The sequence below is a fragment of the Sapajus apella genome, unplaced genomic scaffold, assembly GCF_009761245.1.
Source record: "Sapajus apella isolate SASKATOON/1434 unplaced genomic scaffold, GSC_monkey_1.0 scaffold20, whole genome shotgun sequence".
Taxonomy (NCBI): Eukaryota; Metazoa; Chordata; class Mammalia; order Primates; family Cebidae; genus Sapajus; species Sapajus apella.
In genome coordinates this window covers 14376418-14393660 of record NW_022436960.1, presented here as the reverse complement: position 1 = coordinate 14393660, position 17243 = coordinate 14376418, and the positions used below count along the sequence as shown (strand labels likewise).

At 36.4% G+C, this 17243-nt stretch overlaps 1 protein-coding gene across 2 annotated transcripts in view; it reads left to right on the top strand.

The window, feature by feature from the left end:
- Positions 1-17243, top strand: part of TTC8 (tetratricopeptide repeat domain 8) — a 54504-nt gene that overhangs the window by 23575 nt on the left and 13686 nt on the right. For both annotated transcript variants that reach the window (XM_032287663.1, XM_032287662.1), the window contains 3 exons: positions 5152-5237; positions 9334-9421; positions 11177-11287. In XM_032287663.1, the coding sequence (XP_032143554.1) occupies positions 5152-5237; positions 9334-9421; positions 11177-11287 (285 nt within the window). The remainder of the gene's footprint in view (positions 1-5151; positions 5238-9333; positions 9422-11176; positions 11288-17243) is intronic.

Genomic DNA, 17243 nt, shown 5'->3' with positions numbered 1-17243 from the left:
CCCAAACCAGAAAATTTACATTAGAGAAAATGCTGGTGAATAAGCACATTAGAGGTATACTTTCTTAATAACAACAAAAATGTAAAATAAAGAGGCTTTGGACTTTTGAGTTTTATATTTATGAAATTAGAAAAAAATTCTGGGGGAAAGTACAATTAGTTATTATACATTATAGGTGATATTACACATGGTACCACAATTTGGAAAACAATATAATAATATAGAGCAGATAGCCATAAAGATATTTCCTCAATTTGTTTCTGTAATTTTACTTCTCAGGAGATTGCAGGGAAAAGTAAAGTGCTGTATTTGCAATGATGTTCGTTGTAGCTTTAGATATAGTGGCAAAAATGCTGGGAAAACAGCCTAAATGTTTAACAATAGGGGATGAGTTTGGTAAGTTACAATAAATAGCATGATGGAATCTTATGTAGCCATTAAAAACCATAATTATAAACACTAGGCAGAAACATGGAAATGTTTATTTTATAATGTTAAACCAAAAGCATACCAATTACTATGTTAAATAGAAATATTACTTTAAAAATATGTATTTATGACATACTAGAAGGTATCACTTAAACATGAAAATGATAGTATTTTGAGGTTAATGATAGTATTTGAGGTTCATTCCACAAGTATTTGTTGATTGCCTGTGTTGTGCCTCATGATACTAATGGAGATTAAGTCTAATTTTACCTTTGTTTTCAAATTTTTCAACAATAATGTTATAGCACCTTTACATTTATAAATTGAATTATAAATTAGGGGCAACAATATTAAAATGCTGCCAATTTGTACTCTGCTTATTTTCATCTGCTTACCTCCAATGTACGTACATATTTTTGTAGAACATAAAATGGAGCAATTTGTTTTGTTCTTTATTTATTTATTTATTTTTGAGTTGGAGTCTCGTTCTGTAGCCCAGGCTAGAGTGCAATGGCGTGATCTCGGCATACTGAAATCTCCGCTTCCCGGGTGCAAGTGATTCTCCTGCCTCAGCCTTCTGAGCAGCTGGGATTACAGGCACCTGCCACTACAACTGGCTAATTTTTGTATTTTTAGTAGAGACAGGGTTTCACCATGTTACTCAGGCTGGTCTCGAACTCCTAACCTCAGGTGATCTGCCTGCCTTAGCCTCCCAAAGTATTGGGATTACAGGTGTGAGCCACCATGCCCACTGTTTTGTTCTTATTTAGTGAAAAACACAAATTGTTCCTTTGCTTTCCATTTTTTTTTTTACTAATTATCATATATTGTTATATTAGTTGATTAGTTTTTCTTTAAACAATAATGATTGAGTTATATATATTGGTACTTTGATGGGTACTAGGGGTGCTGAGCTGGACAGATGCCCTGTTCCGTTTCTCACTCTGATAAGGTCTTGCTACATTATAGTGCTGTTGTGGATCAGATTGTTCCATTAAAATGTCACTTTTGCTTTTACCAAAAGTGCTATTTTCTGAATGGAAGAAGGATTTGGATAATGAGTACAAAGCATGCATTTTTATATCTTACATATATTTTGTAACTTTTGCTGGAAAAAGAAAAAAGGAATTCTGTTTATTTAACTTGTTAAGAAATCAGAGGTGTTTTTATATTTAGATACCTTGGGTGGTCTCCAAATTTCTCTTTAAATAAATTATTTCACACAAATATAGAGAATATTATAGACAAATATAAGAAATACCTTGAAATGGTGTTTAAATATTAAGAAAGTATAAAATTGATTCATCCAAGGAAAGCTATTTTACTGTCTTTGAGCTTTTAGTGTTTTTCTCATTTTGCAGGTGGAGGTCAGTATCGACAAAACTCAAGTGGTATATGGGCTAGTGATTCTGTATTTGTCTACAGACAAATAAGAATACTGTAGAGACTGAGAATGCTGTGAAGTGGTATTTAAGTGTTAGGAAAAAGTAATCTATGGAAAATTCTGCCTTTGAGTATTTAATAACACTCTTTCCCCACCTTTCCCTTTTTGGACAACATTGATGGTATTGACAAAACTAAAGTGGGGCGTGGGTTGGTGATTCTGCAATCTTTGTTTCCATATGCTCTTTAATTTCATCATCCTGAAGTTGGTACAACTGTAACAATAGTGAAAGGATGACTTTTTAAAAACTTAGATCTGCCAAAATTCCTTCTGCTTTTGGACTTTTACAAACTTATTGCTTTAAAAAATGACATTCTGAGCTTTTATTAATATCTAGATATTGGTTTTACTAAATCATCCAAAGATTGTTAAAGTGTTATTTATGTTAAAATTTGGGAACAATTAAAGAAATATAGATCTTCTGTCACCACTTAAATGTTTTTAAGGTTAACAGCTTTTAATTATGAACCTTATTACTGTGACAGTTTTGTTTGGTTCTTAAGGTGTTGTCAACAGAGGTCAGAAACAAAGATTATAATTCATTCAGTCAACAGATAGTTCTTGAGTACCTCTTCTGTGCACAGCAATATTCCAGAACAACAGCAGAGATGTAAAAGAGGATTATCTGTCATCAGGGAGTTTGCCAGCCACTTAAAATTGTCACAAATGTGCCAAGCATGGCGGCTTACACCTGTAATCCTATCACTTTGGGAGGCTGAGGTGGGCAGATCAACTGGAGGCCAAGAGTTCGAGACTAGCCTATCCAACATAGGGCAAAACCCTGTCTCTACTAAAAATATAAAAAATTAGTTAGGCATGGTGGCACACACCTGTAATCCCAGCTACTCGGGGGGCTGAGGCATGAAAATTGCTTGAGTCTGGTAGGTGGAGGAGCCGAGCGAGACTGTGCCACTGTCTTCCATCTAGCCTGGGCAGCAGAGCAAGACTGTATCAAAAAACAAAGGAAAGAAATTGTCACAAATGTTTTTCTCTAGTGCAGTGAGGACGGAAAAACCAAATTCTGTCAAAATATTTAAAGAGGTTTATTCTGAGTCAGTATAAGTGACTTTGGTCTGGGGACACAGTCTCAAAAGGTCCTGAGAAAGTTCACCCAAGGCAATTGGGTTATAGTTTGGTTTTATACATTTCAGGAAAGTACGGGAATTGCAGGTAAAATAATAAAGCAATACATGGAAGGTATGTATTGATTGGGCCTGAAAATTCTGTACATCTTGAAGCCATGGCTTGCAAGTCATTGGTGGGTTTTAGGGATTCTTTATTTGGCAATTGGTTAAAAGAGGTAATCTTTGTCTAAAGACTTGAAGTCAGTACATAGGGATGTTTAAGATCAGGGAGTGTCTGCCATCTGTCATGTGATGCTATAATAGAGTCAGGTTAGAAAGTAAGCCACATTATACCAGGTTAGTTTAAAAAAACTGTTTAATGAGATTTTATGGTTTTTAGAGTATGACTCTCCAAGCCTTCTTAGAAAGGATTTGGGGCAGGAGAAAAAAAGGTCAGAGTTCAGTCCTCAGCAGCCTGAGTCTTCATCATTATAATTTCTTTTTGCCATTTTTATTCTGTATCAATAATTTATATTAATATCCTTAATTGGATTAGCACAAACATATGGGTTCTCCATAGGATGACTTGTTTTAGGACCAACTATGCAAGCAAAACCAGCAGCCTGTAAGAAGCATTAAATCTAACCTTGAATAGTTAGAATACATAAAAAATTTTTGAATGACATATTTTTCTGAAAAATAGAAGATCCATTTATACTGAGCATGAGAACGACAATGATCTGTTTGCTGGAAAAGGTCTTTATAAAGATGAAGTTAAAATTAAAATGTTTATATATTTACCAGGTATGCCTGAATTGAGCTGGTTGGAAATACATTTTTCTAGTATGTCTGAAAATAATGCTAATCAAAGTTATACTTTTCTCCCCATTTTTTTCTTTGTTTTGTTTTGTTTTCATTTTTATTTCTGGCTGGGGGCAGGGTGATGGGGGAGAAAAATAGCATATGAAAGTAGTGTGTGGCTTGTTTTTAATTTTCATAGCTTTCAAGTAGAGATGCTGATTTTTCAAGTCCATTAGAGGCTCAGCATGGTGTTACCATTTCTTTATAAGTAGTTTGCATATTTAGAGATCTCCCCTGGAGCAAGAAAAGATGGGGAACACAAGGAAAAATAATTAATTTTACAGTAAGGGATTTAAGGAACTCTTCTCGCATTCATTTCAGAAAAGAGTTGATATTAAGACGAGGACAGTAATCTGGGATGTTTTTTGAGATAATAGAACTGAAAATCTAAGAGTTACTTTAACTGAGCTCTTGGATATCGTGATTATGTTAACATTGGCTAAAGAATAAAAATTTCCAGCCACGAAAGAAAAATAGTCAGCATTATAAAAAATCAGAATTCTCTCTTAACTAGTAGCTCCAGCTTCTGTTAATCACGTCTTTATCTGAGCTTCAAATTTCCGTAAAGACTGATTTGCTTTCCCCTTTGTAAAAAATGGTTTCTACTTCCTCTGTATAAAATCCTAATTCTTATTTTGTCATCTCTTGTCTAATCTTGAATAAACAATAGAAGGAACAAACTCGAGGATACTAAAGATATGGGATAAGCAAATGTAAAACATACAAGCAATTGAAGAGAAGATCTCTTTCAGTTTGCAGCAAAGGGAAATCTGCCCCTTAGAATTTACTGGGATGTAAGGTGATGTCTGAAAAGTGGAATGATGGTTGTTGAAGATAGCAGTTGTACAAATACTCCAGCTCCTTTCGCTCTTCTTCATGATCCCGTTTTCCAAACCTTTTCTCTGTCTGCTTACCTGGTGGTTCTATTTCTCTGCATCTGTCTTGAAAGTGGACACTGCCACCGAACTGACTTACACACCAAAGACTTGACCGCCACTGAGTTTGGAGGCATTTTGAATCATTCTAGCAGATAAATCAGGGGGAGTGGGTAAAAACTTGGGCATTTTTTAATATCAATTTTGTGTCTTGTATATTAAAATTATATTCAAATATATTGTACATCTGCTTCCCTTTGATGAGTGTTTTTATCTCATCTGCTGTTAGCCCTCTGGTCTGGAACTGATTAGCGAAAATTGGTGGGGCCATCTGGAAACATGAGCAACTTGAGTTTCTGTCTGGTTTCTAATGCACGTTTTGACTGGTGCTAATTATATGGTCTATTTCATTATTTATTTTTCTGGCTGCTTATTGTTGGAAAAGAAAATACTAATCTAAAATGAATTGTTTTCAAAGGCTTTGGATCTGGCTGCCCTCTCCACAGAGCATTCTCAGTACAAGGACTGGTGGTGGAAAGTACAGATTGGAAAATGTTACTACAGGTAAATTTCATTATTTATGAAGGGCTTAGAAGTGGCCATGTATTTTAGGGTCTCAAATCTGATACTTGTTTTCGGTTAGATTTTCTCATGAAGAAGTGAGAGCTATGTCTTTGGCTTACTTGATAAGAGTTTACTTAACAATCACAGGGTAGCAATAAGAATGGATACCCTTAGAATAACAAAACTTTTGAGCTGCAAGGGGGAAGCTTTGAGACCATCAGGCCCAACCTCCCCTTTTCAGTTGAGGAAACTGAGGCCAAGACAGTGGCTGTAATTTGCATCAGGAGCCAGTGATTAACAGACCTGGGACTAGAACCAAGTCTGCTGATTTTTAGTTCTGTTTTCTTGGTAATCAAATCTTTTTATTTACATTGATGCCTCACATCTGTAAAATACTTCACAGTTTAGAGATATGCTGTTCATACATTATAACATCTCACTTAAGTCTCACAGCACCTTGAAGGTAGTGGCTATTGTTAGTCCTTTTCCCAGATGAGAAAAATTGAGTCTCACAAAAGTAAAGTGATTTGTCCAAATTCATGTAACTAGTAAGTCACAGAACAAGAATTTGAGCTCATTTTCTGATGTCAGTTCTGTTAGTTTCCACAATTCCATATTCTTTCTCTAGGACCTGAGTATTCTTATATTCTCTTAATGTTTAAATGTATTTTAAAGAAAATTAACTGAGAGAGCAAAAGAATCATAATTAATTTTATGAATATTTACGTAGCAACTAGTAAATAAGACCTGAAACTTGTTGCGGATATTGAAATGCACATAGAACATTTGGAAAAATAGAAACAAATGAGCAATTCTATTTTATAAAGGTAAATGTCTTTTATTATTAAAAATAAGGTAGACTTCAGTTACTATGAGCATACTTCAATATTTATAAGTTCAATGTTTATAAGCACTGTGAGAAAAAAGAAGACTATAAATGGGACAAAAAGCACGTTTATTGTTCTGCTGTTGAAATTAAGACTACTTTGCATTTAGATATTTCACTTAGAACTCTAAAGTGTTTTTTCCTGCTGCTAGATGGAGAAAGCATTTTTGCTAAAGGGTAATTTTAGACCATTACATCATTAAACCCTTATGAATGTAATTCCTGGAGACAATCTTGAAATCTTGAGCTGCCAAGCAAAACCTTCAGAAATACTTAATAATTAAAGGAAAGCAAAACTCTGATTCTTTTTGCCATCTATATATGATGACATTTAAATGAGTATACCTTGTTATATTAAATTATCCTTCTTTTCTATTCTTTAATACCTGCCCATCTTTATGATATTTATACATTCATTAATTCACTCAGTAAAATATTTAATGGGCAGCTAGTCTGCCAGGAACTGAGAGTACAAAGATTAGATTGTTCCTTCTTTCAAATGGTTTACAATATAATGGAAGAGAGAGGACAGTAAATAATTACAGGTTGAGTATTTCTTATCTGAAATGCTGGGGACTAGAAGTATTTCAGATTTTGCTTTTCTTCAGATTTTGGAATATTTGAATATACATAATGAGATATCTTGGGGATGGAATCCAAATTTAAAAATGAAATTCCTATATGTTTCATATAAACCTTATACACATAGCCTGAAGGTAATTTTGTACAATATTTTATTTTATTTTTTAGAGATGGGGTCTTGCTCTGTCTTCCAGGCTGGAGTGTAGTTGTATGATCACGGCTCACTGTAGCCTCAATCTCCTGGGCTCAAGCCATCTTCCTGCTTCAGTCTCCTAAGTAGCTGGGATTACAGGCACATGCCACCATGCCCAGCTAATTTTTAAAAACTGTCTCTTTTATAGAGACAGGTTCTTGCTGTGTTGCTGAAGGCAGTCTTGAACTCCTGGCCTCATGCCATTCTTCCACCTTGGCATCATAAGGTGCTAGGATTATAGGTATGAGCCACTGCATCTAGCAATACTCCTATTATTATGTCCTTTTCAATGAAACCAAACTCCTCGGCATTCCCCTAACATGCTGAGTAATTTTCTGCCTATGTACTTACCTTCATGATTTAATTTTATTTTGGAAATGTCCCTCTTCCCCCCATATCTAGCTGTTGAAATCTTGCCTGTTCACTATCTTCCTGAACCTCTGTCCTCTCAAAGCACTTTTTTCCTCATTGGCCATAATATGATTAAATTTATTTGTGAACATGTTTTGTTTCATTCTTTGGTCATCATTGCTTTAAGGACATAGTTATTATCTTCTTCATTTTTCATCTCCTTACCATCATGAAATGAGCATATAGTTTATATGACACTTTACAATTTTGTTAAATTAAGTTGGAGAGAAAAAGTTGACAGCTGGACTCTGACTCTTTGATATTGGCCTGTGTTATGAACTTGACGTTTTATTCCTTGACTTTCTTTGAACATGGCGTGCTCCATTTTCTTTGCACAAAAATTCATGTGATAGATTCCTTTTTGATAGTATTAGATGAAGTTATCTCTTAAGAATGTAGTAATAAAAAACATGTTTCTTTGGCTTTCATGTAGCTCAATATCTCTGGTTATATTTTTATTTTTAAAATTTGTCCATCTCCATTGTTTTTAAAATAATCTATTTCTGTTTTCATATTCTTGTGTTATATGTATCTTTTTATTGTAATCTCTTTTAAATCATTTTTGGAAAGAGACAAGTTAGTTAAAAATACACAGACTGTCATGGATAATTTAAATTCACGGAATTTAGTGACTGTATTTCAGTCATGCATTTGAGACTTGCATGCATGGCTGGGCACAGTGGCTCATGCCTGTATACAATCCCAGCACTTTGGGAGGCTGAAGTGGGAGGATTGCTTGAGCCTAGGAGTTTGCAGGCAGTCTTGGCAATAAGGTGAGACCCTGTCTTTACCAAAATACAGTACAAAAATTAGCTGGGCATGGTGGTGCATGTCTGTAATCCCAGCTACGTGGGAGGCTGAGGCAGAGGGTTGCTTGAGCCCGGGAGGGCAAGACTGCAGTGAGCTGTAATTCCACCATTGCACTCCAGCCTGGGCGATAGAGATCCTATCTCAAAAGAAATAAAAAGACTTGCGTGTTTAGTTGATGTTATGTACATAACTATGTTGTTTTTCAGAACTTTAGAGTTCTTTGATAACATTTTATAAATACGCCCTGTGAAATTGTGGGACCTTTGAAGAGGTCGGGGCTTCTGCCATGTCACACATCTTCTAACTTTAGCTTTTAACCACTTTAATCCCAAGGCTTCCAATAGCTATTTGGGCATCAGCCACACCAGTGCTTAAGGTTTAGGTTATGAAAAATGAGTAAAGCTCTTCTTTCAAGGCTTTAAATGAAAGTAGCACAACAGAGCATACTGTATTATCATTTTGATTTTATTTCACAAAGTAAAACATTATCATATCTGAGTAGCTCTCAGATGGCTAAGAATGAGTGGTTATGAGTAAGCCTAGCAGGTCTATTAAGGACAAGCTGTGTTTTAATGATTGATTTAGTGGCAACAAATTCTTTCCTGGGTATAACAGGTAGGCACTATGTACATCAGCACAGTCATATTTCAGCAAGGAGCAAATCTCAGATTCATAGACGAGGACAATCAGATATCTAATAAGGGAAAACAAGACTTCTAGAATAATAAAATGGTATAACTATATTACCCAAGTGCTAATTATTACTTACATTAAAATAGCTTTTAAAGATAGCTTTTTAAAATGTGCTTTTATCTCAGAGCAGAAGATATTTTCAAATAAATGTCATCCTTCAGCTCTTCCAGTTATATGGAGACTCTAAGCATTTATTCAGGTCACTTGCCATATGTCCGGCTGATCATAAGCTCTTTGGGTGGTGAACTGATGTGACCTGGCTTACTAGCAGCTATTATCTTAGTCCTGCTGTGACTAGGCTTCAGACAGACTCTTTAGATACCATTTGGGGGTTAGAAGCCACTGAATATGGGAGATAGGCAACTTATTGCTAAGCTGTATAAATAAAAATGTTAATTTATGTGTATGTGCAACATTACCTTCTTTGGCACATGCTTCATCTTATAATTTGTCTTATTCATCCTCAGGGTATGATGCAGTGTTTAAGTTGAATGTCTAATTCTTAAAATTGCCATTTGTAGGTTAGGAATGTATCGTGAAGCAGAAAAACAGTTTAAATCAGCCCTGAAACAGCAGGAAATGGTAGATACATTTCTGTACTTGGCAAAAGTAAGTAAATCTTAATTTGACTGAAATCTGTCTTCTCAGAATAAATGTTTAAATTCTGGCCATTGCATGGGGAGAGTAAACAGTTTCTTTAGGAATATTTGACAAGTTTCTATGTTTAGATTTAACTTGTTTTTCTTTAGAGCAAGGGAAAAAATGAGAACATATGGAGGGCAACTGTCTCATAAGAAATTGATTTACATGAAAAATAAGAAGACCCCTTTGAAAGATTGCCCATTAGGACAGGAGAAAACACCATAGGCTCACTACCCGCATAGGTAGCAGGCCCCAGTGAGGCCTTATTTTCTGCGATACATTCGTCTTCCACCTGAGCAGGTAGTAGACAACAGGGATTGTGTTTATGTAGGTTCTTAGTTACTCAGCTGAGGCATAATAATAAAAATAATACTTCTCCTTTATTGATCACCTACTCAGTGTAAAACATTTTATCATGTTCCTTATATATGCAGTTTAATTTAACCCTCAAAGGTGAGTTTTATCATTTCCTTTTTATTCTTAAGGAAAATTAAATTTAAAGAGGGTAAGTTTTTCAGGGTCACTTGGTGGTTAGGAGTTAGCATTCAAATCCAGGTCTTTCTGATTCCAGACCTAGTCACTGCTGCAGTGCCTTCTGCAGCCACAATAGAAATGAGGGGCCACCTAGAATTTCCTCCCCTCCCCTCTCCTCCTCCTTTTCTTTCTTTTTTTTTTTTTTTTTTTTTTAAGGAGTCTTGCTCTGTTGCCTAGGCTGGAGTGCAATGGCACGATCTTAGGCCTCTACAACCTCTGCCTCCTGGATTCAAGCGATTCTCCTGCCTCTGCCTCCCAAGTAGTTGAGATTATCAGCTGGTGGTGCGCACCAACACGCCTGGCTAATTTTTGTAATTTTAGTGGAGATGGGGTTTTACCATGTTGGCCAAGCTGGTCTCGAACTGCTAGCCTCAAGTGATCTACCTGCCTCGGCCTCCCGAAGTGCTGGAATTACAGGTGGGAACCACCATGCCCAGCCAGAATTTTTAATAGTGGGGTAAAGTTACTCCTTGACCCTTACCAACGCTATTTTGAAAGAAAAACGTAAGTGGTGGTCATGACATGATTTTGTATCTTTTAGAGTTTTTAAATTTAAAAATGTGGTAAAGGAGATTCAAAAGAAGATAAGATATAAAAGGAAGTGCTACTAGTTCCTAAATATGGGAATAAAAATTAACATATGAAAAAGAAGCAAGATGAAAGTTATATAAATTTACTGTGCTAGTCTTCGTCTGTTTTAATGACTTTCAAAAATATTTGAAACTATCTGGCATCTAACTTTATCTTTTATATGTGATATATTCAACTTAAACAATTTTTTTTTTTGAGTCAGGGTCTTACTCTGTCACCTAGGCTGGAGTGCAGTGGCATTATCATGGCTCACTGCAGCCTTAACTTCCCAGGCTCAGGTGATCTTCCCATCTCAGCCTCCTGAGTAGCTGGGACTACAGGCCACAGCGCCTGGATAATTTTTTTTGTTGTCATTTTGGTAGAGATGGAATGTTGCTGTGTTGTACAGGCTGGTCTTGAACTCCTGGCCTCAAGTGATCCTCTAACCTCAGCCTCCCAAAGTGCTGGGATTACAGATGTGAGCCACCACACCTGGCTGAAAATTCTTTACTGTAATATCTAGGAGATAATTTGTTACTAATCAATAATTAGAAACATCATAACAAAAATTACTATTTTAAGAACTTGCACTTTTATTGAAATGTATCTTGGTTTTAGGTTTATGTCTCATTGGATCAACCTGTGACTGCTTTAAATCTTTTCAAACAAGGATTAGATAAGTTTCCAGGAGAAGTAACTCTGCTCTGTGGAATTGCAAGAATCTATGAGGTAATTCATGTTATTATTATTATTTTTATTGATATACAATAGTTATACATATTTTTGTGGTACATGTGATATTTTAATTCCTGAATACAATGTGTAATGATCAAATCAGTGTAATTGAGTTATTTGTCACCTCAAACATTTCTTTGTGTTGGGAAGATTACAATTCTTCTTTTCTAGCTATTTTGAAATATATAATAAATTACTGTTAACCTAATTTCTCTACTGTACTATCAAATAGTAGAACTTAGTCTTTCTATCTAAATATTTTTATATCCCTTAACCAGCTACTGTCATCCCCATACCCTCACATTCTTCCTTGCCTCTAGTAACCACAATTTTATTCTTTACCTCCATGAGATCTACTTTTTTAGCTCCTGCATGAGTGAGAACATGTGGTACTTTTCTTTCTGTGTCTGGCTTATTTCACTTAACATAATGACTTCCAATTCCATTCATGTTCCTGCAAATGACAGGATTTCATCCTTTTTTATGGCTCAGTATGACTTTATTGTGTCTGTATACCACATTTTCTTCATCCATTCATCCATTGATAGACACTCAGGTTGATTCCATATCTTGGCTATTGTGAATAGTGCTGCAGTAAACGTGGGATATCTCTTTGATATACAGATTTTCTTTCTTTTGGATATATAATCAGCAGTGGGATTGCTGGATCATATGGTAGGTCTATTTTGAGTTTTTTTGTGGAACCTCCATACCATTTTCCATAATGGCTATACTACTTTGCATTCCCATTCAACAGTGTATGAGCATTTATACCCTTGCCTTCAAATCCTTGCCAGCATTTGTTATATTTTGCCTTTTTGATGATAGCCATTCTAACTGGGGTGAGATCATATGCCATCACAGTTTTGATTTACATTTTCCTGATGATTAGTGATATTGAGCATGTTTTCATATACCTGTTGGCCATTTGTATGTCCTCTTTTAAGAAATGTCTATTCAAGTCTTATGTTCGTATTTAAATTGGATTGTTTGTTTTTTTGTTGAGTTATTTTAGTTTCTTATATATTCTGATAATTAATCCCTTCTTAGATGATGAATTAGATGATTCTTGCATTGCTATAGAGAAAGAAATACCTGAGACTAGGTAATTTATAAAGAAAAGAGGTTTAGTTTAGGCAGGGTGACTCATGCCTGTAATCCCAACACTTTGGGAGGCTAAGGTGGGCAGATGACCTGATGTTGGGAGTTTGAGACCAGCCTAGCCAACATGGTAAAACCCCATCTCTACTAAAAATACAAAAATTAGCCAGGTGTGGTGGCGGGCACCTGTAATCCCAGCTACTCAGGAGGCTGAGGCAGGAGAATCACTTGAGCCTGGAAAGCAGAGGTTGCAGTGAGCCGAGATCGTGCCATTGCATTCCAGCCTGGATGACAAGAGTGAAACTCCATCTCAGAGAAAAATAAAAGGAAAAAGAAAAGAGGTTTGATTTGCCCACAGTTCTGCAGACTGTACAGGAAGCATGGTGCTGGCATTGGCTTGGCTTCTGGAGAGGCCTCAGGGAGCTTTTACTCATGGCAGAAGGTAAAGGGGAACAGGCACATCACATGGTAAAAACAGGAACAAGTGAGAGAGCAAGGGGGAAGGTACCACACACTTTTAATGACCAGATTTTAGGAGAACACATTATTGCAAAGATAGCACCAAGCTATGTGGGATCTGCCCAAACACCAGGTCCCACCTCTAGCACTGGGGATTGCAATTCAGCATGAGATCTGGGTGGGAAGAAATATGCAAAGTATACCAGATGGATAACTTGTAAATATTTCTCCCATTCTGTAGGTTTCTCTTTACTCTGTTGATTGTTTCCTTTGCTATGCAGAAGGTTTTTATCTTGACAGAATCCCATTTGTCTATTTTTGCTTTTATTGCCTGTGGTTCTATGGTCTTACCCCAAAAAATATTTTGCCTGAAATAGTATCTTATAGTGTTTCCCCATTTTTTTTTCTAGTAGTTTCCTAGTTTTGGGTCTTGCATTTAAGTCCTTAATCCATTTTGCATTGATTTCTGTATATGATGAAAGATGGGGATCCAGTTTTATTTTTCTGCATATGGGTATCCAGTTTTCCCAGCACTATTTATTAAAGAGACTGCCTGATATGATTTAGATTTGTGTCGCCACCCAAATCTAATGTTGAATTGTAATCCCCAGTGTTGGAAGAGGGGCCTGGTGGGAGGTGATTGGATTATGGGAGCAGATTTCTCCCTTGTTGTTCTCCTGATTGTGAGTGAGTTCTCACAAAATCTGGTTGTTTAAAAGTATGTAGCACCTATTCCTGCTCTCTTCCTCCTACTCCTGCCATGTAAGATGTGCCTGCTTCCCCTTCTTTGCCATGATTGTGAGTTTCCTGAGGCCTCCCCACCCAGGCTTCCTGTATAGCCTGCAGAACCATGAGCCAATTAAATTTCTTTTCTTTATACATTAGCCAGTTTCAGGTATTTCTTTATAGCAGTGCAAGAATGGATTAATACACTGTCCTTTCCCCAGTGTATGGTCTTGGCACTTTTGTGGAAAATGGCTGTGAAGTGTGCATGGATTTATTTCTGGGTTCACTTCTGTCTCATTGGTATATGTATCTGTTTTTATGCCAGTAGCATGCTGTTTTGGTTACTATAGCTTTGTAGTATAATTTGAAATCAGGTAGTGTGATGCCTCTAGCTTTGTTCTTTTTGCTCAGTATTGCTTTAGTTATTTGGGATATTTTGTGGTTCCATATATGTTTTAGGATTTTTTTTTCTATTTCTGTAAGGAATGTCATTGGTATTTTGGTAGGGATTGCCATATTATATAAAAAGTTGATGTAAAATTGAGGTTATGTGCTACTTAAAGAAGCTCGTAGTCCTTTGCGGTCCTAGTAAGGAGAACAGTTTGTAAAATTATGATTGTTGGCCTGTGGTTTAGTAAAATATGAGATTTTACTGTATGTATTTAGGTAAACTAAGTTTTTATTATGAAGCATTTCAGATATACAGAAAAGTATAGAGAATGGTATAAGATAGGGATTTGAATTATTTCCCTGTATGGTTAGCCTGTTGTCCTAGCACCTTTATTAATTCTTTCTCAAGGACATCAGTATGTAATGTAATGTCAGTATCAATTTTTGTCCATTTGTGGTAGACACATTTGGGGCTTTCTGTCTGGTTCCATTGGACTGTTTGTTTATTCTTATACCAATGTTATACCGCCTTAATTACTACAGCTTTATAATACTTACTATCTGGTAGGGTTCTTCTTCAACAGGAGTGTCTTGGCTATTTTGGACTTCTGCTTATGCCCCCATGTCCAGCTAATTTTTTTATTTTTTTGCAGAAATGGGATCTTGCTTTGCTGATCAGGCTGGTCTCAAACCACTGGCTTCATGCTTATACATTTTAGAGTCATGTTGTCAAATTCCATGAAAAGTCCCATCGAGATATCTTCCCTGCTATCTAATTACTATAGTTTTACAATAATTCATGATAACAGGTTGGGGAAATTCTATTACCTTGTACTTCTTCTTCACAGTTGGTTTTCCTGACCCTTTGCCCTTCCATATTGATTGTAGGATTGGCTTATCAAGAACCATAAAATCCCAGCAGGCATACTGATTGGAATTACATTGAGTATGTGAATGATGGGGAGTGGGTAGGTGGGTTGCCTTTCTTCTCATTCTCAATCATTAAACAACTCTCCATTTACCTAGATCTTTTTTTTTTTTTTTTGGTTCTTCAGTGAATATTTTGTAATTATCTCCAGAAAGATGATGTGTTGGGGATTTCCCAAACCACGCTGAGATTCAGTGATATACTGGGACTCACAGGACTCAGCAGGCAGTTGTACTCACTGCTATAATTTATTTCAGCCAAGGTATACAAAGTAAAATTAGTGAAAGGAAATAGCTCTTGGGGCAAAGTTCAGAGGAAACCAGTTACAAGCTTCCAAGAGCTCTCTCCCAGTGGAGTCACACAGGACACAATTCTAATTGTGTAACAACTCATGAGAAGTGATGTCTACCAGGGAAGCTCATTGGAGACTCTGTATCCATGATTACTATTGGGTGCTGGTCATATAATCACACACTGTTTATCACATAGCAAAGACTCCAAGAAGTAAACAGGCATTCAGCACCAACCACACTGTTTATACAAATAGGTTAGGTATAGCAAGCTACTCATCATTTCGGGAAAGTTTCATATAAATAGAGAGAATGAGCCAAATTCCCAGATACAATTCTTTCTAAGAATAGTTGTCTCAGGCCTGCCATATTAACTTTTTTCTATGCAGATGTATTCCTAGGTATAACTATGAATGATATCCTTATTTTTTTCTCTTGTATTTTCTATTTGATCATTTCTGGTGGATAGGAATATATTACTTTTTAAAAGTTTTTTTGATACTAACAACTCTTTAAATTTTAAGATCTTGTTCATAGATCTTCTTGGATATTCTAAGTAAACAAAACAATCATCATTTGCAAATACAAGTGGTTTCATCTCCTCCTTTCAATTATTTTGCCACTTTTAAAAAGATATCTTGGCTGGGTGTGATGGGTCACACCTGTAATCCCAGCACTTTGGGAGGCTGAGGCGGGCGGATCATGAGGTTAGGAGATCGAGACCATCCTGGCCAACATGGTGAAATCCCTTCTCTACTAAATATATTTTTAAAAAATTAGCTGGGCGTGGTGGCACATGCCTGTAGTCCCAGCTACTCGGGAGGCTGAGGCAGGAGAATTGCTTGAACCCATGAGGCGGAGTTTGCAGTGAGCCGAGATCGCACCACTACACTACATCCTGGGCTGGGTGACAGTATGAGACTTTGTCTCAAAAAAAAAAAATGATATCTTATTGCTTAGGACTTACAATATAATATTGAACAGAAACATCTCTGTTTTCTTGAAGTTCCTTAAAAATGCTAGGTATGATATTTTGAAATCATTTTGTTAGAGAAGAATGGAATATATTAATAGTTGCTCTATCTAGGTGATACTGTATGAATGATTTTTTTAATACTTTCTGTGTTGTCCAGATTTTCCATAGTAAACGTGTTACTTTTTAAATAAAAGTGTTTTAATATTGTCTAGAAAAACTATGATTTCCTTTTGAAATGTAATTTTTGTAAATGTATAAATAGAAGACTTTGATCATTCTATAAAAATACTCTGGACTCTAAATTGAGTATGAATAAAACTTTGGCTAACAAGCTTAACTAGTGGAATTCATGCTTGTTCTGGGGTGACTATGCCAGTGCAATTGGAGCTCTGACCCGTTTAGGCCCTTGCCTTCTGCTCATTTCAGCCCTTCTGCCCTTCTTTTCTTAGGCAGGAAGTGCTAGCAGAAAGAGCTAGAAAACTGTCACGTCTTTATTGCGTGGTTGCTGATAGGAAGAATTCCTTCCAAGCCTCTGTTAGAGTCAGTGTTGCTGTGGCTGTGATAGGGAGTAGCTCTGGAGCAGATTTGTTTTCTCAACCTATCCCTGCTCTAAGTTGACTTTACACTTGAAGGAAGAAAGGAGTGGAGAGACAGTGTGGCGATTCCTCAAGGACCTAGAAATAGAACTTCCATTTGACCCAGCAATCCCGTTACTGGGTGTATATCCAAAGGATTATAAATCGTTCTACTATAAGGACACGTGCACACAAATGTTCATTGCAGCACTGTTTACAATAGCAAAGACCTGGAACCAACCCAAATGCCCATCGAAGATAGCCTGGATAGGGAAAATGTGGCACATATACACCATGGAATATTATGCAGCCATCAAAAACGATGAGTTTGTGTCCTTTGTAGGGACATGGATGAACCTGGAAACCATCATTCTCAGCAAACTGACAGAAGAGCAGAAGATCAAACACCACATGATCTCACTCATAGGCGGGTGTTGGAACAATGAGAACACATGGAAACAGGGAGGGGAGCACTACACACTGGGGTCAGTTGGGGGGAAATAGG